The 23,261-nt window shown below is 35.7% G+C and overlaps 1 protein-coding gene across 3 annotated transcripts in view; it reads right to left on the reverse strand.

The window, feature by feature from the left end:
* LOC106094471 (serine-rich adhesin for platelets) overlaps nucleotides 1–23,261 on the reverse strand; it is a 51,979-nt gene that overhangs the window by 19,657 nt on the left and 9,061 nt on the right. For all 3 annotated transcript variants that reach the window (XM_059360925.1, XM_059360924.1, XM_059360926.1), the window contains 2 exons: nucleotides 12,555–13,454; nucleotides 9,104–11,889 (listed from right to left, as the gene is read on the reverse strand). In XM_059360925.1, the coding sequence (XP_059216908.1) occupies nucleotides 9,104–11,652 (2,549 nt within the window). In that variant the 5' untranslated portion in view covers nucleotides 11,653–11,889; nucleotides 12,555–13,454. The remainder of the gene's footprint in view (nucleotides 1–9,103; nucleotides 11,890–12,554; nucleotides 13,455–23,261) is intronic.

A 23,261-nucleotide genomic window follows, 5' to 3' on the forward strand; every position in this document is an offset into this window, starting at 1 on the left:
AGGATGTCGAAGCGCCTAACACAACTCACTGTCCCACATTTTGCCAAAGCCGGATAATAAATGTAGCTTTTATAGGCCCAAGACCCTAAATCGACAGATCGGTCTATATGGCAGCTATATCCAAATCTGGACCAAATTGCAGAAGGATGTTGAGTGGCCTAACACAACACTGTCCCAAATTTCAGCAAAATCGAATAATAAATGTGGCTAAAGACTTTAAATCAGCGGATCAGTCTATATGGGCGTTATATCGAGATATAGTCCGAAATAGCCCATCTTCGAACTTAATCTGCCTATGAACAAAAAAGGATCTATGCAAAATCTCAGCTCAATATTTTAAAGACTGTAGGGTGATTTCAACAGACAGACGGACGGACATGGCTAGATCGTCTTCGATTTTTACGACAATCAGGAATATATATACTTTATAGGGTCGGAAATGTATATTTCATTGTGTTGCAAACGGAATGACAAAATGAATTTACCGCCATCCTTAGGTGGTGGGTACAAAAATAAATTAATGGCGATAAGCGTACTACTTTTAAAAGTAGGTGCGGTTTTACGTTAGTCATTAAAATCCTCGTTTACATTTAGGTCATAAAATATTAAGAAAATTCATTTTTACACTCACCACCATAGGATGGGGGTATACTAATCTAGTAATTCCGTTTGTAACACCACGACGTATTGATCTAGGACCCCATAAAGTATATGTATTCTTGATCGTCTCGACATCCTGAGTCGATCTAGCCATGTCCGTCGAAATCACGATAGAGGTGGAACGCGAAAAGCCAGCCGCTTAAAATTTTGAACAGATACTGACTATTGCTGTAGGTCGTTGGGGATTGCAAATGGGCCATATCAGTTCAGTTCTTGAGCCCCTGGAAGCCGATATTTTTGTCATGGGATTGCACGTCGTGTTCTGTTATGACTTCCAACAAGTGTGCCAATTACGATCAAAATCGGTCTATTACCTGATACAGTCCCAATAAAAACCGATCTTCCGATTTGACTTCTTCTACAAGCCGCATTTTTTGTCCGATTTGCACATGGTGTTCTCTCATGACTTCCAACAACTGTGCCAAGTACGCTACAAATCGGTCTATAACGAGATACAGCTCCCATATTTTAGCAGAATCCATGGTGGTGGGTTCCCAAGATTCGGCCCTGCCGAACTTTGCACGCTTTTACTTGTTTTTGTTATAAAACATTTTTTTTTTTTTACCTTCCCAAGCCCAAAACCCATCCGGGTGAGATCTTCGATTTTCTAACATTAATAATTTTTTAAACTCAAAATTTGCTTTGGATTCAGGCTAAATTTGTTCTCTCTAAGAAAATAATAACCAAATAATGATTTTTTATACGTCATAGCCCAAAAACTCCAATTTTTTACAAAACATTTTGCACCCACTATGTAAAAAAAGTATTTTATTGGAAAAGTGAACATGGCTTGCGCTACAATCCATAAAATGATAAATCCAATAGTATATATGTACATACAATTGGTGCTTGTAGGATAAGGAATGTGTTCACACGTGCCTTTGCCCAACTCATGCAGTAACTGTCTTAGTGAAGAAGTTGATTGACTTGGGGCAATTTTTCTTCTTAAAAGAACCTACTGGAGGGGGAAGTGGTTGGATGAGATGTTGTATGTTGCTGTCTTCTTCAGTTTTTCTTTACCAAGTATGAAATTTTGGGATATATATGGCAATTTCAAACAAACTATATAGTTGACCCACACGGGTGAGTTTTGGACCACGACGTATATAAAAATGTTTGGACCTGCGAAGGTTAAATTTAATTTTTTTTTTAAACATTTTGTAACAAAAATTTGGAAATATTAAATGCTCGGAGTCGGAGCCAAGTAAATCTTCTTGGAGTCGGAGTCGGGTAAAAATAGCTCGACTTCGCAACCCTGGCTGAATTACAAAATCCAATCCATCAATCTAGCCAATACGTATAACTAAATTTCAGATATTACTCTTGTTGCGCCCTAATATCTATGAAAAAGAAAAAAAGCTAGAAAAATTAATCAAAAAAGTTTATGTACACAACCCATATCGTTACACGTTTTCGCTATTTTGCGGGACTTTGGAGGAATTATATTACACTTGACATTACCTGTAAATAGTACAGTAGATGTTAGGACCATTTCAAACGTTTTTTCGCGAATTCAATTTAATGTACCAAGGTTTATCACTTTATACATATGTCAAGGAGCAGAAATTTCTTTGTAAATTCAAAAACTATTTAGTGAAATATATTTCTAAAACATATCCTCACGTGAAATTGAAATCCCTGTGTACGAAGAGTCGTAAATAATTATATAACAGTAAAACTATAGTCGTAATGCAGAGATCAGAAAGAACTTATGTGTTATCAGACAGATAAGGACGCTCCATTTTGCTCACAGTGTTCCAAATCGAACAAATGCTGGCAGTTATGGTGACGTTACATATGCACCAGAGAACTGCAGCGAGTAGCATTTTCAAGCGTACTTGTTCGGCGACTCGATTTATGTTGATGCTTTTGTTTGAGTGGATGAACGGAAAGTGATTGCTTACGTATTTGCTTGAATCGAAAATTCAGTTCGAATCACTTCATTTGTAATCAAACATGAATGTTCCTACTCGCTCGTTTCTTTCAGTAACGAGGGATGATCAAACAAACTATCTTGAATTGAATGAACTTTTTATTTCCATTCGAGTTTGTTAGGGACAATTGATTGTTCCACGCACATTTATCCAACTCGGTGGACATTTATCCAACAAATGGACAAACATTTTAAAAGTGTGACTGAAAATGTTGAAAGTGGAAACTACACACCGTCTGGCCAACACATAGGTCGGAGTTTCGTGTGGAGCATTTTGCCAAACATTATTAAATTATTAATAGCGCATAATGCGTAAGCCACCATCGACATGTGGACGGATAAATTATCAAAAAGACCATAAGATAATTGATTTGGTGTTAGGAATGAAATCAATGGATTTCGCGTGCTCCACCAGCGTAAACATTCTAAGAGGTCGATTATGGATGGCAACTCAACTATAGTTGCGTTGCCAGAAGATCATGAAATCAAAAATAGTAAAGGTAAAATTGTTCTTAGTTTCATTGGATATCAGTGCCTTGAACGTTCAACCACTAAATAATTTGAATTCAATTCATTTTTTACACAACACTAAGGGATGTGGACATGCTTTTAAGAAAACGTTGAGTTTAGCGATGGGTCAAAATAGAGCATTTTTGAAGCGCAGTTAAACCATGACATTACCTCCATATGATTTGGGGTTACTCTGGCTTTGGTAAACTAGTTTTATGAATGGAAAAGATGGATAAACATACTTACCCGAACCTAATCTGATTTATTCAGTAATAACTTGGAACCAAGTGTGGAAAAAAAACGTGTCATAATTCAAGCAAATTATATTTTCAACTAACGGTTGACCTAAAAAATACGGCTTATAGAGATCGAGAATGATAATGAAATGATTGTTAAGAGCTTTTTACATCCGTTAAAGTATCTATCATGAATCCGTTAGACCAAATCGGACAATTTCTCTAAAAAAGTATCCAAAAACACAAGATTTCATCTAAAGAAGGCCTAGGGAAGGAGAAAATCGACACCCAAATTATGTTTTAAAGCGTAAAGGAGGGCGCACGGAGTTTCAGTCATGTAAAACTTTTTTAGTTTTCAAAAATATTTTTGATCATTCTTATGGTCATTTCGATTCTGAATGTTGCACTTATACGGGACAACATTTTGCAAATGTCGCCCAACCCTCTCATAGTGTTATAATTTTGGCATTTTCAATCGGACATGTTCATATGTCCATATACAGTCATAATACGATAAAAATCGCATCCTCATCTTCGGATGAAGAACTTTCTGGCAATACATCAAAAATGCCGTTAACTAAATAGGACGCATTCACTTTTTCCATTTTTATATATTTATTATATATTTAATTTTAATATTTTGCCGTTTTTTTTCCAAATATTCAACAAATTTTTTCTTCTTCTGTTCAGACAAAATGCTTGAATGATAGTCGCGGTTTTTAAGCGTAACATTCTCCACCGTAGACTTGACACGGTATAAGAAATGCAACATTTCTCCGCTCTTCGTAGGCAACACCATTACAAACGAACAGTGATGTCAACTTAGTGCTTTTCGCACTAGAATTGGTGCTTTTTAGGACACCAAAAAACCGACAAAGTACCACTAAGTGGACGCTTAAAAATCTCTCTTATTATGTGCTTTCAATATTGGTCCAAATATTTAATTTCTGTACAACTCACTCACACTTTCCTATAGATAAAATTTTTAGAAGGCTAAGGTTATCCCAATCCCTAAAAACGGTAAAGATAGATTAGTTTACTAAGTTCCATTAACAACATTTTTAAGAAAATTATACACAACAGTCTTAAATCATTTGTCGATGAAGCCCATTTACTTCATAGGTGCCAATTTGGGTTTAGGGAGGAACACTCAACTGTGCATCAAATTAAAAGAGTGGTAGATATAATAAGATCTAACAGAAGCCGAAATAAATAAGATCTAATAGAAGCTGGAGTTTTACTGCTGGACATTGAGAAAGCCTTCGATTCTGTCTGGCACTATGGACTGATTTGCAAACTATATAGATTGAACTGTCCAATTTATTCAGTGAACATTTTACAGAGCTTTCTTTGTAATAGGTCTTTTATTATCGATATCGACGGTTGTCAGTCGGAAGAAAAATTTATTCCCGCAGGAGTTCCTCAGGGGTCCATGCTGTCTCCCCTTTTGTATTCTCTATTCATATCAGACTACAAATCACTTAACGGGAACGATGTTGCCTTTTATGCTGATGGTAGCGCTTTTATATGTCGGGGAAAGGTTTCTAATGCCATTGTATCAAGAATGCAGAAAGCCTCTCAGCAGCTAACAGATATTTTTCAAAATGGAAAATTAAGGTTAATAAAGAGAAGACACAGGCGTATAATAAAGGCCATGCGATGTGGCAGAGAACTATTTTCACTCCTTAACAAGAAATCGAAACTGAATGTTAAAAACAAGTTGCTTTTATACAATATAAAAAGTGCATTAGGCCGATTTAGATTACGTCTGTCCGGTTTGGGGAAACTGTACCAAGACACATAGGAAAAGATTACAGATTATACAGAACAAAAATTTTAAGATTATTTATAACCTTCCCAACTGTTTTTCCACTTCGGCATTGCACAGCTTATCCGGACAGAAGACGATAGACATGTTCATAGACGATTTCACGCTGACATTTACCGAGAATTGCGGACGGTCAAGCTACCCCCTCATAAGATCTTTGGCTGGCAGTGATTAATCGACATATACCAGTTATATATGTGTATATAATATCTGTTTTCCAGGCCCTTTTTTACCCTTTTAGGCTTTTTTACTATCTCTTTTCTAAAAATTAGCACCATAACAATTGTCTAATAACTTAGAGAGATAAATAAACTGAAAAAATTGTTGGCATCACTGCAAACGAACTCTATATCCAGTGGTGGGGTTACATTTTTATGGAGAAACGAACAATAAATTTCGATTTCAGTGCAACATGTCGAAAAAATGCTACACTTTTTCGCACAATCGAAATCACCGATGAATTTCCGACAATTTTTAGGAGTTTTGCTATATTTGTACCTTCTCATGAATTTTACGTCTTGGAATCGGTTATCTATGCCATGATCTATATTCCATTAAAATTCAGTGCCAAAAAAAATTAAATCTATATATAAAAAAGAGTTGCGTGACTGACTGATTGCTGACTGATAATCGTCCAGACCAAACGGCTCAAGCTAGAAACGTGAATTTTTGCACGAATGTTGGTCTTGGCCGCGGGATAAGGCTGGATTTGGTGATATGCGTATGTTTAGGTACCAGAAAGTACGAAATGTTACACATTTGCCCATCGCGAACGGAAAGGTATGGAATTATGTTCTTGTTCTCAAATTAAAAAGCGTCTCGAAAAAATTAGGTCTTATGAAAAAAATTTTTGGAAAATCGTACCGGAAGTGGGATAAATAATATGTTTAGTACCGCATTTGGAACTATTTGGTACTTTCTTTGTAAATTGAAATTGAAACCATGGCAATCTTAATTGGATGACTATAAGGTACGAAATGACTGAACTTTGTACAGAACGATTGGAGAGGTACAATTTTGAAATTTGACTTAAGACATATGGTGCAAAATGAGGGTGAAAAGAAAAAATAGAAAAATAGTACTGCTAACTGGAGATAATTTACGTTTAGTACCGCATTTGGTACTTTTTTTTACAGATGGAGCTAGAGGTCTGAAAATTGTCATGAAGGTACAATTAGTAAATATATGATGGGTGACCGAATGATCTATTCAAAATTCGTACATTTACCGTACAGTACCGCAATTGGTACCATTTGGTACTTTTTTTTACAGATAAAGCTAGAGATCTGAAATTTGGCATAAACGTATAGTTAGAAAATATATGATGGGTGACTATGATCTTTTTACAATTCAAACATTTTGGTCCGAAATGATCTATTCAAAATTCATACATTTTGGTACCAAAATTGGCACCATTTTGTAGTTTCTTTTCAGATGAAGCTAGAGGTCTGTAATTTGGCATGTAAGTATAACTAAGAAATATATGATGGGTGGCTAAATGATCAATTTATCATTCGCACAATTTGAACCTAAAATTGCTACCATTTGGTACTTTCTTCATAGATGGAGCTAGAGGTCTGAAATTTGGCATGCAAAGAAAAAGGTTGCTGAAAAAGCAAACACTGTCTGCTGAATATTACTAGTTAATTTTGCTGCTATTGTAGCAGTAGTTCTGCTATTACAGCAGTAGTACTACAATTTCAGAGTAGCAGACTTAGTACTGAAAAGTCTGTTGTTTGCTGAAAATTACTGCTGCTTAATTATGAAGGGATTACATATAAATATATGTAAATCAGTGTCTCAGTGGATATTTATAATCACCACTGAATGTACACTTTCCATAACATTTTTTCTTTAAATTTAGGTGCAAAGACACATTAGTAGAGCAATAACAAAAAATGCGAGCTAGCTCAATCACATTTCGAAATGTATACCAATGGATGGATCAGGTAGCTTATTTACAGTAATATTGCACAAATTAAAATCATCTCTTCTAACAGAATTTCTAAAGAAAATTCTAAAAAAAACAAGGTAATTAAAACAAGTAACAGGCAACCATAAAAAGTAGCATACATTTTTTTCAGCGGACTTGTGTACTCATAACAGCAGATTTTGTTAGTAGAAATAGCAGTAAGAAATGTTTGCTAACACAGCAGCACTATGTTTGCTGAAACAGCAGTAAGGTCGCTTTCCCATTTTTAGCAGACAAAAACTGCTGTTTTAGCAAACATTTTTGCTGGTTTTGAATAGGAAAAATATGATGGGTGACTAAATAATCCATTCAAAACTCTTACAAAAAAAGTGTAGAGGTTATCTTCGCCTACAGCAAACGGGAATTGCTAAAATTAAGCAATTTGATAAACATTATCGCAGCCTTCACAAAAATAAGAGATGTGGAATAAAACGTACTAACTGTGGTGGAATTGGTACCTTGAAAGTAGATATTGGGCAACAAGAAGATATTTCTTAATAGTATATTTAAGTATTCAAACGTACAAAATGGTACTTTCTTCACTAATTGTGCTAAAACGCTCAAAATTGTGATTAATTTATGCCTTGACAATATATATTGAGTCACTTTATGATTTTTCAGATGTATTGTTATTCTTGGTACTTTCTTTACAGAAGGGGACAAATTTCTGAAATTGTTTATGCAATTATTACAAAACTTCATAATCCTATAAACTGAGTGAATAAAATCAAAAACATTAAAGCCAGGAAATTAAAAAAATTTAAAACAATTTGAAATAAATTTAAAAAAAAAAGAAAAACGTTTGAAATTAATTAAAAAAAAAACTTAGAAAAACGTTTGAAATAAATTAAAATAATAAAAATTAAATAAAAAATAAAATAGAAAAAAGAAATAAAAAAATAAAATGAATATAAAAAATATAAATAAAAAAAATAAATAATAAAAAAAATAAATAATAAAAAAAATAATAAAATAAAAAAATAAAATAAAACAATTAAATAAAAAAAATTAAAAAAAGTAAGTAAAAGATAACCAACAAGACCCTAAATTTCTTTCGAAGAGTATATTACAAATGCCCTGCCCACTTATTTGGGAGTAGGTGGAGGCATGATATATTTTAGTGGCAAAGCAGTTCGATGTGGACGAAATCGGACGAAATACGAAAAAAAAACAAAAACTAATAAAGGAGAGGTAAACACATAAAAATTTAGAAAATTAAAACAAAAGGCACTTGCAGTGACATTCAAAGAATATTCAAGTGCACAACAAAAAGAGTTTGGCAATGTCGATGTGTTTGTTGTTCTTAGCATTGATGATTAGCTTTTATCTTTCCTTACTCTTACTGCGCTAGAGAGTTAGAGGACTTGTTGAGCCCTGTTTCGAAACAAAGAGTGCTTTACATCATACTCAATAGTCTTTGGGTATGTACAGCACCTTAATCAATTTGACAAAGATGTTGATGAAGGTTAAATCACGATCCATGTCAGTCAAAGTGTTTTGAATGATAACACGCACTTGAACAACATTTTTCATTTCTTTGCTATGATATTCTTTGAATAGAAAGCATTGACTATGATCGCGAGCTGGAAATTTTCGAAAAATCACGAAAATAATATACATACATAAATAAATTTTATCGTTGTAAATCATACCTCAAAAATGCATAAATAAATAAATTAAAGAGAGCAGAAAGCCTCAAGTTTGAAATAAAAACAGCAATTAAAAAATTAAACTTTAAAATTTTACTAATAAAATAATCTTTGGCCAATAGAAGAAACAAATAAAATAAAAAAATTAAAAAAGATAAAATAGAACATTTTGAAATGAAACCATGTACATATATTTTAGATTAGAAAACCTTGGATCGAACCTTTTTTTATATGTTTGTTTACTTATTATGCCATATTCATTGCAATTATCACCATAGCAGACTATCAATATTTCGAAAAGTGAATTTTACTTACTTGACTTTATAATACTCTGTAGATTTTCTTGAGATTGAAGATTCATGAAGTTTTCGTTCCATTGATTGAGAACGTGAATTTGGCGCACTTTGAGCTAGTCGTGACGTCGACGCCAAAGTTTGCGATCCCTGTATTGCCGCCGCCACAACAGTGTTACCTGACGACGAGTGTGGTATTATAGTTGCCATGCTATTCGACAAGTAATTAGCAGGGGACGCAGCTGCTAGTGAGGGAGCATTTCCATAATGACCGGGAGAGCCTGCTGCTTGATTGTTTGTTGGTGATTGCTGCTGGGGTGAAGGGATTTGCTGTTGATTACTCGTGCTACCGCCCACAACAGATGGATAAAGGGTATATTCTCGGGGTGAGAGTAAAATATTCGAATGGTTATTTGGGGCATTTGATGTGTGAGGTGTTGTTGTCGGCTGTTGTGTAACAGCTGATATTGGTGCATTCGCTGCCTGAGATGGCGGCAACATAGTTGTATTGCCACTGGTACTGCTGCTGTTGTTGCTGCTGCTGGTTGTGGGGGATTTTTGAAAGACGGTGTGCTGATGTTGTTGCTGCAACTGCTGATATCGTTGATTGATGAAGGATTTTTGTGACATACTCTGCAATATGCGGGCCGATAACTCATCAGTCATTTGAGTACCATTAACCATCATAATATCATCATTTAACTGGTTAGGCGAGTTTGCCATAACGGCGCCTGTCACTGAGGAGGCTGCATTTGAACCAGCTGTGGCCGAATTTGAAATCTGTTGCTGCTGCTGTGAGAAGTGCGAATTGCCTTCCAAACTCTCAAAGTTTTGGTTCTGCATACTGGGGTAGGTCGTAGCATGATGTTGCTGTTTGATGTGTATCTTTTGCGGGGTCAAGGGCTGGTGCTGTTGTACGATTGTTCCTTGAGCATTAACAAATTTAATATTGCTATTGCTTGAGGCACTCGTTGGGTACTGTTGTTGATTTGCGCCAGATTGCTGCTGCTGCGTGGCCGAAGATGCTCCTTGGCTGCTAACTGTTTTCTGATGTAACTGGGTACCCGGTGGTAATTGTGCTGCCACATTTCCTGCTGCATATTTCGAACTGATTTTATTAATTTTTGTAGTACCCACTGCTGCTCCTACTCCGGCTACTCCAACGGAGGTCTTATGATGATTAATGTAAGCAGATTGACCCGTTGCCAGACCATGCTGATGCTGCGTTTGAGGCTGATATTGACCAGCCACCGTCGGTGTTGGTGTACTCGCAGAATTCTGATGCAGCTGCGATTGCTGTTGCTGGAGTGGCAATGTTGCTATTGCCACAGCGCCAGCGCTGTTAAGTATGGTATTGTTATATTGTTTAGCAATTTTCGATTTGCTGCCGGTGCTACCCCCTTTTACATGATGTTGTTGCAAAGTGGTCATTTGATTATTGTTTTGCTGCTGCTGCTGCTGTCCACTCGATGTTGTTTGCGTTATAAATGTTTTGACAGTTTGCGGTGTTTGAGCATGCAAGTTATTCATCATTTTGGGTGCCGTGCCTGACGTATTGCTGTTGCTCATTCTTAGAGTGGTTTTCTTTATAATGTTGCCGACCCCAGGGCCTAATGATGATGACTTAGGGCCAACACTACTTGAGGTTACAAACTTGTGAGGTTGTTGAACAACCATAGTTTGCGCCGTTCCTGCGTTGCTGGCTATCTGTGGAGTTGTGGCTGCATGACTGTTTCCCCCCGTTGTTTGTATTCTAGATGCTGTAAGCACTTGCATATTTCGGCTGCCGGTCATGGTTATCTTTTGCGGACCTCCTGCTGTCTGATGAATGTACTGTGTATTGGTTGTTTGCTTGAGGGCAGTAGGCTTAAAGTTTCCAGAGCTCAGATTTGCCGATGACACAGTAAACTTTTGCTGTTTCCCCAAAGATGCAGCCATGACGCCGCCACTGTTCGCTTGATTTGAAGCTGTATATAGCTGCTTGGCGTTAACAAAATTGATCGTTTGTGCTGAGGAGACCGAGGATTGCGGTTGTCCTGCAGCCAACGTGGGCGACGCAGTGCCCGTTTGTTTGGAAAGAACGGTCAAATTGCTAAGCAAAACTTTGGATGTTGTTGAGGAGGCATTGGCATTTTGGGGATGGTTACCACCTGATGTATCGATTATCATATTGCCTGTAGCTGCATCAGTGCTGACAATCTTGAAAATTTGTTGCTGTTGTATAACCTCTCCGGTGGCCGAAATCATCATGTTGGAGGTGGAGGGGTTTGTGTTGCTGATGTGATTTTGAGTTTGAGCTTGGGCTTGTTCGAGATATTCTTCGGATATTTGTATCATATGGGTTTGGTGCTGTGTAGATGGTTGTTGCTGTTGGCGTTGATTAGTGTGGTGGTATTGTTGTTGTTGTAGTGCACTCGATGTATTCGCCAAATGAACTTGATGCACATGTTGTAGGTGACTATTGCTATTGTTGCTGCTGCTGCTGCCACTGAAAGTTGTGGTGGTGCTGCTGTGAGAGGTATGTTGTATTATATGCTGCTGTGGTGGAAGCTGTTTAGTGGTTTGCGGCATGGGCTCGACTTTAATAGATTGTATATGTAAATTTGGTTTTGTCGTGCCACTAGACGACAAGGACGAGCCAGAGGTCAAGGCCGAGGACGATATTGACGACGACGTTGACACTGTTGTATACAACCTTCGACTTCCACTACCTAATGACGTTGCGGGTAGTAGTAGTTGGAGCTTTTTTTGTTGATTTTGGAACGGACTATCATCAACCACAAGTTTTGTATGATGTTGCTGCTTTTTCTGTGGGAATGATAATTGTTGATTTTCATTAGCATCGTAGTATACTATTTCACTCGCAGATTGCTGTTTTTGTTGTTGGACTATGTTTGAATGCAGATTGTGATGGTGGTTATAAAGGTGGGTAGAAATATGCTGATTATGAATTTGATGGGGGTGGTGACGATAAATATTGGAAGATTGACTTGTGTTAGTAGTGATGGTTCTTGTGTTAGAAACAGTAGATGGTTTCGGTTTCTCAACTACGATTATACCCGAAGATGGTTTGGGCATTATTCGTATTTAAATTTAAAAACAGTGATAGTGGCAGTAACCGACTGTGTGATCCAAAAGGGATGCGTAAATGAGTGACGATATTAGAAAATATGCACAAACTTCATATGATCACTTTCAAAATAAATTGGAAAAACATTAAACTAAAAAATTGTTTGGATGCTTCAAAAAAAAAAAAAAACAATAAATAGCAAAATTTACAAAGATGTAGTTTTTAGAAAATCTTAAAAAAGAAATTACCAGAAGAAAACAAGCATCATGGACTCTAGATTAGTACAATACTCAACTGTATTTAATGGGGTAATATTCTAGTGTTAAGTAGATAGATAGATGGGTATAGAAAGAAGCGGTTTATTTAAAATCAAAATGTATTTGTGTTTAACTATAGTACTCACTTTCCTTTTCTCGTTCTAGGAAAATTATTCCTGCTTTTCACCACACTGACTTGTTTTTCTTTTGACTTGTTTTTAATTGAATTTTTTAAATACGAATCTTTTTACTTTGAAAGGAAAACTTTTTCTTGAAATGTTCTTCGTCTTTGTACAGTTCGTTTATAGTTTCCCCTTTCAGTTCTCTGTCTCTGGCCTCTTTCTTATTGGTTTATTGTATCACTTAACTGTTATCATCATTTGTGGCTGCAGTACAGGTGTGAAGTTTCTTCTGCAGAGTCGTTGGTTGCTTCTTAAAATCGCCGTGACAAAAATCAAAATGTTCTTGTTCGTGCGGCTGTTGTTGCTGTAGTTGAAGATATAATGGCGGGCCCCCAAAGTCATGGGGGCTTAATTCAAAACAATAGTCCGTATTTGAAGATTTCAAATAATTCTGCAGTTTTGTTGATCGTTGAGTACACTTGAACAACATTACATTATTAGCCATTACATCGATCAACATAACTTTGGGATTAACTTTAATCTTGAATTTAACAGATTTGAGTTTGCTGCTTAGGCTTTTGCTTTTTATTACGCTGCAGTTTCTGTTGCCAGAGTAGTTAGGATAGACTGGTAGTATTTGTCGTCGTTTTATACAATATTGTCGCTTACGTTTCTTTGGTTTCCTTTGGAAACGTTTACAACAATTATTGTATGATTCCACGACGATCGTTGTTTTTCTATACGGCTTCTCACACAAAATATTAATTTTCCGATTTTGGCAAAGGCAACGATGATATTGACGGCGACGACGACGACAACGTCTACAATCTAAGAAAAATTGCTTGTGATGATGTCGGTTGTTGTTGTTGTCTTCCAATATTTCTTTGATGGAAATTTTGGTTAAATCGTTGTTTGAAAAACAAACTGAAATGAAAATAGAAAAAAAAGAAAAATTAACAAAATTTTATCATTTCCATGTAACATAAAACTTCCTTAAATTTCCGAGTACGCGTCACACTACCCATTTACACGGTATCTTGTTACTGTAAGAGGCTTACAGATGTCCACCTATGTTCCGAACTTTTTAGTATACTATATAAACAAAACGTGGATTTGTTTAATACCACTAGACCTCCTTTCAACTTGTTAAAAATAACGCTACACATCAAAGGGAAGTATGGAATAGAAATACAAACACATTCATCGATAAGAAATGGGCAGAATAGAGAATAGGTGATAAGGCGAAGCAGTAAAAGAAATTTTAGCCGTTCGACATTCCAAATTTGGGCTCCACATTGTTCCTTCTGCAACAAACTAAGATTCCTGGTTATTGAAGATGCGGCCCATAAAATTCACGTTGACTTCAAAAGTTGTCCTCAGAAAAACTAACGGAAACACGTTGCAACCAGTTTTGTTGTACATGAAAATGAACTTAAATCTTACTTTTAATATTTAAACGAAATCAAAAACAATTCCTCTAAAAAACTTGTTAATAACGGCAATAATTGCCATTTTTGACTAAAGCAGACATTTTAGCACAAGTGGCATCTCTATTTGTGTGACATATATAAGTAGTTGCCAGATGAGGATCCTCAAATACTGTTATCGATTAGTCGGTTGAAGGCTGGGGGAGTGAGGGAAATGGGAGATAACATTACAAATGTCACAAGAAACACTGGGCAGCATGCATGCAAGTAAGTATTTGACAAAATAAACCTTTTCCAAACGTAGTCTATTACCAAATATTCATATTAAAAAGAGCCAACACAACATGAAGAAGTTAAAAAGGAGAAACACAAAACCATACATAAAAAATTATCGATTCCGGCAAGATATACATGTATGTACATATATTAAAAAAAAAAAACAAACAAGTGAGTGCTACATACGCATGTATATATGTATGTAAATATGTTGTATCTTTCTTTTTACAAATTACATACCAAATATTAAAAAAAAATATATTGAAACAAATAGGTATTGGGTTCGAAAGTAAAAAAGCAAGAATAAGAAGATTGAGAGCTTGTAAAGCCACACACAAATATGTTGATACACATATATGCTTAATCAACGGCAATAATAAAAAAGAAAAGCAAAAATAAATTCATATTGTACAATTTAACGATCAAAAACAATCAAAACTTGAATGAATGTTGTATGAAAAGCACATAAGAAAAAATGCCAAATTAAGCGATTACATAACCAAAATACTCGGTCGACACCACTGCACAAGGAGAAAAAAACAACAAACAAAACGTCATCAGCCCAACATCTCTTCACAGAGGCATATAAAGGTGAAGTTAATGTGCTGCAAGCGGGGGAATATATTATTGAACAAAGTGTTTTGATGCACTAAACAAAAATTTGCAAAATATAGATGATCCTAAATATATATAATTAAACAAGATTTATTATTGATCTATCAAAAATAGTTCAGTTCATTTAAAAAAAACACATCAACAACATAGAGTAAATTTCTATATAGTATGTATAGAACAATCACCCAATAAAGAAAAATTCAAACAAGCAGCAAATTATCTGAATTAAATATAAAAAAGACGACAGCAAAAATAGTAGTACTCTTACAATATCTTTTGAAAGTTTGTTTTCTATTTTGTAAACAATTATTATCTTATTTTTTGTATTCCTTTGAATACTCCACTGACTGTGTATGACTACAAATAATACTTGATTTCTTTTGGTCGCTTTTGATTTCCTCCTCTTTCTGTGTGTGCACCACCACACAGTACAACACTTTAATAATAGTAGAGGCGCATACTCATTGCAAAAGCACGAAGTAGAAGATTCAAACAAAACAGAACGAAATTTCATAGTGTATGAAGTACCATCAGTAAAACCTACCTACACCCCCACTCAAATACAGCAGCAATAGAATTTTACAAGGCAAAGAAATTGCACAGAAAAATAAAACCAAAAGGTAATATACAAAAACATATACAATGATGCCCAAATGGTGATAGAAATAGCAGCAGCAATAAAGAACTAACAAACCGTATACAACCCTGATAGACATAATACAAGCGATATGGCAACATTGAAATATATGTTGTTACAAATAACCATGAAGTACTGACACGGAGTGGTATGTATTACCAGATACATTAAATGTCCATCATCATCAAGGGGAACATCATAATACAACAGCAAATTTTAAGTAACACGTAAAGTAAAGGCGTATTTCTAATAATATGTGCAGACCTCATAAATCCTATAAGATAAAATCGTTTTGAAAACGCAGAAAAACTAAGCTCTTGATATATCTTCCCCTTCAAATAAGAAATTAAAAGTTTGTCAATCGTAATGAATAAACAAAAATGCTTAAAACAAAGAATGTTGTACATATGAAAGTCTGCAATACAAAGGTGCAAGACAAAAACAACAACACTTACGAAGAAAGAAGAAGTCTGAACGGATCAGAAGGGACGATAAGACTTCAGGCAATTTTGGCGGCGTAGCAGTGAGTGATCTGAAAATACGCCAAATTATTCAGCTGTCATTTTATTGATCATCCCGAGCGAAATAGGGCGAGAAGAGATCAATTCGCCGCATAAGTTTTGTCCCAGACGATAAACAAATGTCAGAATTTACATTTGTTTGCGTGTGAATAACATAATCTAGAGCGTGAGATGATGTCCCACAAGAGAGAACCTCTTGAATAGGAGGCGTTCTAGCGTGTCTAGGTATACGGTAGCAGAAGCGGTGAACAGCCATTCTTCATTGCACCTGAAGAAGTTAGCCTTCCTCGAAAAACCTGAGTAGTTCTGGCTAAATTTCCATCCATCAGGTGCAGCCACTTCAAGGATTGATTGGATGCTTGTCCTGATGTAACCTGGAACCACACGGCACACGTCACCTGTTTATCTTAACAGCCAATCCCCCTCGACTAACTGCAATTTGGGTATTCAACAGGACCCAGCAATCAAAATGAAGATGAACATACAACAGCTGATACAACACTAACATAACAAGGACTTTAAGTGAATTCAGTTTGAGTTTCTTTTCATATACGAGATCGGTTTATATGGGAGTTATATCAGGTTATGGACCGATTTGGACCATACTAGGCGCAGTTGTTGGAAGTTAAAAGAAAACACTTTATGCACAATGTCAGACAAATCGGATAATAATTGCGCACATGCTATGCACAGTTGTTGACAGTTAAAACACAACACTTCTGCAAAATTTCAGTCAGTCGGTTTTTATAGGAACTATATCAAAACATGGACCGATATAGCCCATTTATAATATCAACCGACCAACACTTTTACGAAGTATTCATGCAAAATTTCAAGCGCCCAGCTTTATTCCTTCGAAAGTTAGCATGCTTTCGACAGACGGACGGACAGGGCTAAATTGACTTAGAATGTCAAGACGACCAAGAATATATATACTTATTTGGATCTCAGATCAGTAATTCATATACCCCCTATACATCCTATGATGCAGGGTAAAGAAAAAATGTGGGCTGAGAAAATGCTAGTCGGAGGACCAGAGGAGGTCGTTTGGTACATTGCACTATATTTAAACGATGACAAGAGGACCAATCAATCATTCGCTTTATACAATGTTTTGGCATACTATACTGCTTAGTTAATCATGACATTTGATTGTTATTGGTGCGCCACTGACGATATGTATGTATGTTGATAAAGTGCAATGAACACCAAAGCGAATTATAAACAACTGGCATTGCTGTCCCTACCCCTCCTAGGCAATAATGAAAAAAAAAACATCTTGTCTCTAATACAATTATTTCTGTTATAGCTTTCTCATTTTTTTCCTTTTGGTGGTTTTGCGTACATATTCCTCTTGCTAAACCCTGATTAATGTATTATTATGTTTGTTTAAATTATGACCTAAGCCAATCAGTGGCAGCATACATTGTCCAGATTTGCACCTAATGCCCAATTGTCGACCGAACACAGTGAGTGGTATATGTAGATCGCTGTCATTCGACTTTTCTTAGCTATCCATTCAGTTTAATGTTCATTACATTTGTTGTGCATCTTATTGTTTGTTGTTTTTGATCTTTAAATTTTCTCTTCATGAATATCACACAAACACACGCGCATAGTATCTCCCTCCAACATAGTTCAAATCAACGATAGGTAGTTGTTTAAGATTGTCTAGCTCCCCATTGCCACTACTAGCTATGGAGCATTTGCTTGCTGGCCACTCACTGCCGGGCCCCATTGGCGGGGACGTATGCAATTTCTGTTTGTAATACATGTATGGCATCCGATAGATACACAGATTACTAACACTTTTTTCTATTGTCGTTGCTGGCTGTCGTTTTCGTTGTATTCATAGCTACTAGTAGTTAAGTTTTTTTTATCTATTTGTTTTGTACTTATTTTTCTTGTTACTTTTCACCTCTGTCTTCTACACATTTAACAAGTAGACTACTGTGCTGGGTTTGTGTGCCCGAATAAAAAAAATAGCAAAAGCTGGTATATTCGTAAGTGTGTCGGTGTATAAAGTGCATTTTTGCAATATTTGTGTTTCCACCTGATTCGTTTTTTCTCGTATCTTTAAACGAGTCATTCTGTTTCTATTTTCCTACTTCGTTCTTTTTTTGTATTGTAATTAGCAGTTGCTAGTTTTCTGTTTGTATTTCTTCATGATTTTGTTTGGTATGCTTTGGGTCTTATAGTTCGTAGCACCCAAAAAGTGAATGCACTAATTTTGCCTTGGCACTCGTCATCTATTCAGAGACAACAATGGTCATAATGTCAGTGCAACTGAAACTATTTTTTATACTTGATTTTCTATACCCTATGCCTTCTATTGCCATTAATATGGTTAGTTGGGTGCAAGTTTATTATAACAATTGAGTCTACACACACAAATACAAGCAAAACACACCTCAGATGTGTAGATGATCGCAAAATTGAGCCCATAGAAGATTTGCCCACAGTTTTCACCTAATATTATGTGTTATAAAAACTAGAATTTCGAGCTACAATGACAAATTAAATATTATTGTGATTGCAATTAATCGCTATTATTTCTTATAGTACAGTGAAAAATACCAATTTACTAAACTGGGAATTTTTTATTGATCCACAGATTCCGTTATGCATTAATTGTAGACAACTACATTAACGATTTCCCCCAATTTGTTTTACTTTTGGTAGATACCTACGTACACGTACACAAACACTGATCTTATCTTAAAAAAATAATTCCGAAAAGCGAACATAGTACCAGGCTTAAGGAAGAGTTAATTGATTAATTTTAGTGGACTTAGGACTAAATTGGAATTAAGGCCAGGTCTAACGGTAGGTACTACGTCCAAATCCATATAAGAAAAATTTAAATCAGAAATGTGTTTAAAATAAAAACTTTTTATTCTAGCCCTTTAAAACAATTAATCCTAGTGCGATATAAAGGTAGTATTTTGTTAGTGCACAACATTTCTTATAAGTATGATTAAAAAAATTAATGTCTTTTTGTTTAAGTATTTCGCAACTAATAGCTGGTACTATGTTCGTTTTTCACCGTGGAAAACCCATATTTTCGCGATTACTATTTTTAAACACTACACAAATAACAATTTTGTTAAAATTTTGCCATAAGTAATGAGTGAATGTCCTACTGAATTAAATCAGCAATTTCTTTTGCTTCAAAATCTATTATCTATAAAAGTAATCGGCCATAATCGGGAAAAGCAAATATAGTACCAGCCTTATTTTGAAAGCAGAACAGAGTACCGTGCTATGTCAGTGTTTCAAGTTTGAACGACCTATTGCACATTACAGTAAAAATCAAAAGTACTCATCAAATTTTATAGTCGACAAATTCACTAACCGTGTCCACAAAAGAAGTCAGCAAAGCCTTTTTTCATTCTCTCTCTCTTTCTCTCGTACAAAATTTAAACAATTTACTCTGTAGGATACATCTTAGCATACCGTGTCGCATAAACCGTCATCTGTCAAAAACCTTGTTTTGTAGATTATGAAAAATATAGTTTTGTTATATTATTTTACGAAAACTAAAAAGAATAATAAAACTAAAAAACATATGGGCATATATAATTTGTTGGTAAGTATACATTTATTACATTCATAAATGTCAATTTTTTATTAGAAACCGTAAAAGACTAAGAGTTGGATGATGCGAAAACTGAATTTATTAATTCGGAAAACTAACACCAGCCATAAAAAAAATTCCCGGAAACAAAAGGAAAACCAAAATAAAATATTATCTTATAAACATATAATTATTTTTTGTGCATAAATATAATTTGAATAATAATCAAATTCCTCAATAACAATTTTGTGGATCCTTTCCTCTAATAGATAAGGGATTCTGTCATCTATATATCTATTGATGACATGTTCCTTCAAAATGTCGCTTAAAATGTCAAGCATGATTTCCGCTGTCGACTATATGTCCCAATCCCATGGTCCCGGTTGTACGTACCGGATTGACCCGATGCAGTACAAGGGCAGCCGCCTCAGTGTACAACACACTGCTACAAGAACACCAACAACATATGTGTTCAACGATTTAACAAGGTTATGCACACTTCATTTTTTGACGACGCGGCCTGCTGGGATGTTACACCAATCTATGCATGTATGTATGTAGGTATTCCTCCTTTCTCCTTTTATAGGCGACAATGACGTCAAAAATTTTTGAGGAGCTAAAAAAAGTAGAATGTGTAGCTTGGCGGTTAAAATCAATAAATCAGCAATTATTCCTCATATGCATATTATTTTAATGTACATATGTGTATTGTCAAGCTCAAACCAACTTAACATGTTTATACTAATTCACCCTTATTTATTAGTTCTTCATTTTTTACATATTGGTTGTACCTACATACATATGTATGTATGTAAACATGTGGTTTAAGCGTACAATAGTATTTACCCCTGCATGTGTTAGGTGAGACCGAACTTTTGGAAACCATCTTGCGCACACACACAACGTCAAAGAAAATAAGAGAGCGCTTAAAACATTTCAACATTATTCTTTTTGACTATAGTTCAGGTGGTCATGTCAATTATTGATTATTAATGCATGGTCCAACACTTTGACATTACATTATACATATCCAAATGTATATGTATGTGTTGTCATAAAAATCACATGTAGGTGACATTTTACCAAAATGGATTTCGACACTAAAAAAATGTTTTTGAAATGCCTAGTCAGTGCAAGATAGATGTAAATCAGAGTTTTAACAGAGTTTAATTACCGACATAATGCAATAACAGCTCAATCAAGCAGGACGTTTGAAAATGTAGTCTAAACAAAACAGTGCCAGCTGTGACAACTGCGACATGAATGAATAAATGACAAATTACATACAACCTTAACATAACCACAACTGCGTAAGCTACCCGTCAAATTTCGGGACAACCGACAAAGAAACACTCACTGAGAAGGAGGACGGCATTTTGGGCAGAACCTTAAATATTGAGCGCCTATGATGCTTCTTATAAAAAGGCGTGTTCCTACTGACCCCATTAAATAGCCAATGGTCATCATCCCTCCAAACATTTGGAAGTGACATTCTCACTCCCTCCCAGAATAGTCACTTTTTAGGTCCTTTTGAATGAGTTTGTAGAGATTTCAAGATTTACAACAACAAAATACATTACTGTCGGAATTCTATCATTCTTGTTTCGCTAATTAGCTTCTCATAATCAACTGTTATTGCTACAAATTTAAAAATAGATTTTTTGTTGTTGTTTTGGACGCAAACTCAAAAAACCCCACACAAGAGAGTGTACGTTTACTTAGCCTTCTGTAATGAAGAAAGGCCGATAGCACAGAGGGATAGCATACGCCTCACAATCGTAAGGTTGACTGTTCAAATCTCAGTCGGGAAAATCATTGCAAATAAAATCTTCGATTATTAATCTTGAATTGGAAAATAAATAAATTAGAAAGAGAAATAAAAATAAGCCTGACTCTAAAAGGTAAAAAAAACATTAGGCAAATAAAAATTTATTTTTATTAAAGACGTTGATAATCCAATTTTAATTTTTTTTAGTCCCTATTTAGTCACTCATGGGTATATATCGCCAAGTGGCACGTTTTCTCCCGTACCGAGAGACCAATTAGAGTAAAAAATGATATCGCCTAAGATTGTTTTCAACTTCCTTGAGTGCAGATTTAGTGACTCGCACGATAGAAAATGTTTGCAGGGATGTTACCGAGGCCGAACCGCAACGACTTCCCTCCAAACATTTGGAAGTGACTTTCTCACTCACTCCCAGAATAGTCACTTTTTAGGTCCTTTTGTATGATAGTTTGTAGAGATTTCAAGATTTACAACAACAAAATACATTACTGTCGGAATTCTATCATTCTTGTTTCGCTAATTAGCTTCTCATAATCAACTGTTATTGCTACAAATTTAAAAATAGATTTTTTGTTGTTGTTTTGGACGCAAACTCAAAAAACCTCAAACAAGAGAATGTATGTTAACTTAGCCTTCTGTAATGAAGAAAGGCCGGTAGCACAGAGGGATAGCATACGCCTCACAATCGTAAGGTTGGCTGTTCAAATCCCAGTCAGGGAAAATCATTGCAAATAAAATCTTCGATTATTAATCTTGAATTGGAAAAGAAATAAATTAGAAAGAGAAATAAAAATAAGCCTCACTCTAAAAGGTAAAAAAAACATTAGGCAAATAAAAATTTATTTTTATTAAAGACGTTGATAATCCAATTTTAAATTTTTTTAGTCCCTATTTAGTCACTCATGGGTATATATCGCCAAGTGGCACGTTTTCTCCCGTACCGAGAGACTAATTAGAGTAAATGATATCGCCTAAGATTGTTTTCAACTTCCTTGAGTGCAGATTTAGTGACTCGCACGATAGAAAATATTTGGAGGGTTCCCCCTGACAAGGATCGCTACCTTCACATGCAAATACATATGTGGCTGCTACAACAACAGCTATCTCAAGTAGTCACAGCTGATACCGAGTTGTACAGATTACTGCTTGGTGATGACCGCTGGGGGCAATGCCTGTATCGCTGTATGCCTGGGTTCGAAACCGTACAAGAACATCAGAAGAATTGGGATGTTTTTTTCTTAGTGGGATAGACATTGATAGAACAATCGAATAGGTATTTATTAATAATGTTGTTGTTGTTGTTGTAGCAGTGTGTTGTACACCGAGGCGGAAGCCCTTGCCGATGAAAGATTCCATCGGATCAATCCGGTACGTAAAACCGGCTGCCATGGGATTGGTTGATTTTGTTGTTGTTGTAGCAGTTTATTGTGTTCTATCTTTCGTCTGCTTGATTCTATTGAGTGTCAAGACCCAGGAACTCTGCGAACGTTGAGTGGGTCTGGCCAGGCAGTTAAACAGGTGACGTGTATCGTGCGGTCCCTGGTTACAATCAGGACATACATCTTGCACGTCGGCATCAATCCTTGCTCTGTAGGAGTTGAGGCGGATGCATCTGCCGGAACGTAATTGAGCCAGAACTACTCTGGTTTGCCGGGGGAAGTCGATTTCTTCAGGTACAATGGGAGGTGGTCGTTCTCCAAGGACTACATTCACCCGGTAGCTAATTACCGCATCTGCTACAGTGTCTGCATGAATGTTGTTTAGACCTGCTTGATTTTTTTGTATTCATCGTTTGCTCTACCGAGACTAAGTAACAAATTCCGCATATTTCCAACAAAAATAAAAAAACAATCCCATGACAGCCGGTTGTACATACCGGATTGACCCAATGG

Source organism: Stomoxys calcitrans, chromosome 1, assembly GCF_963082655.1.
Source record: "Stomoxys calcitrans chromosome 1, idStoCalc2.1, whole genome shotgun sequence".
Lineage (NCBI taxonomy): Eukaryota > Metazoa > Arthropoda > Insecta > Diptera > Muscidae > Stomoxys > Stomoxys calcitrans.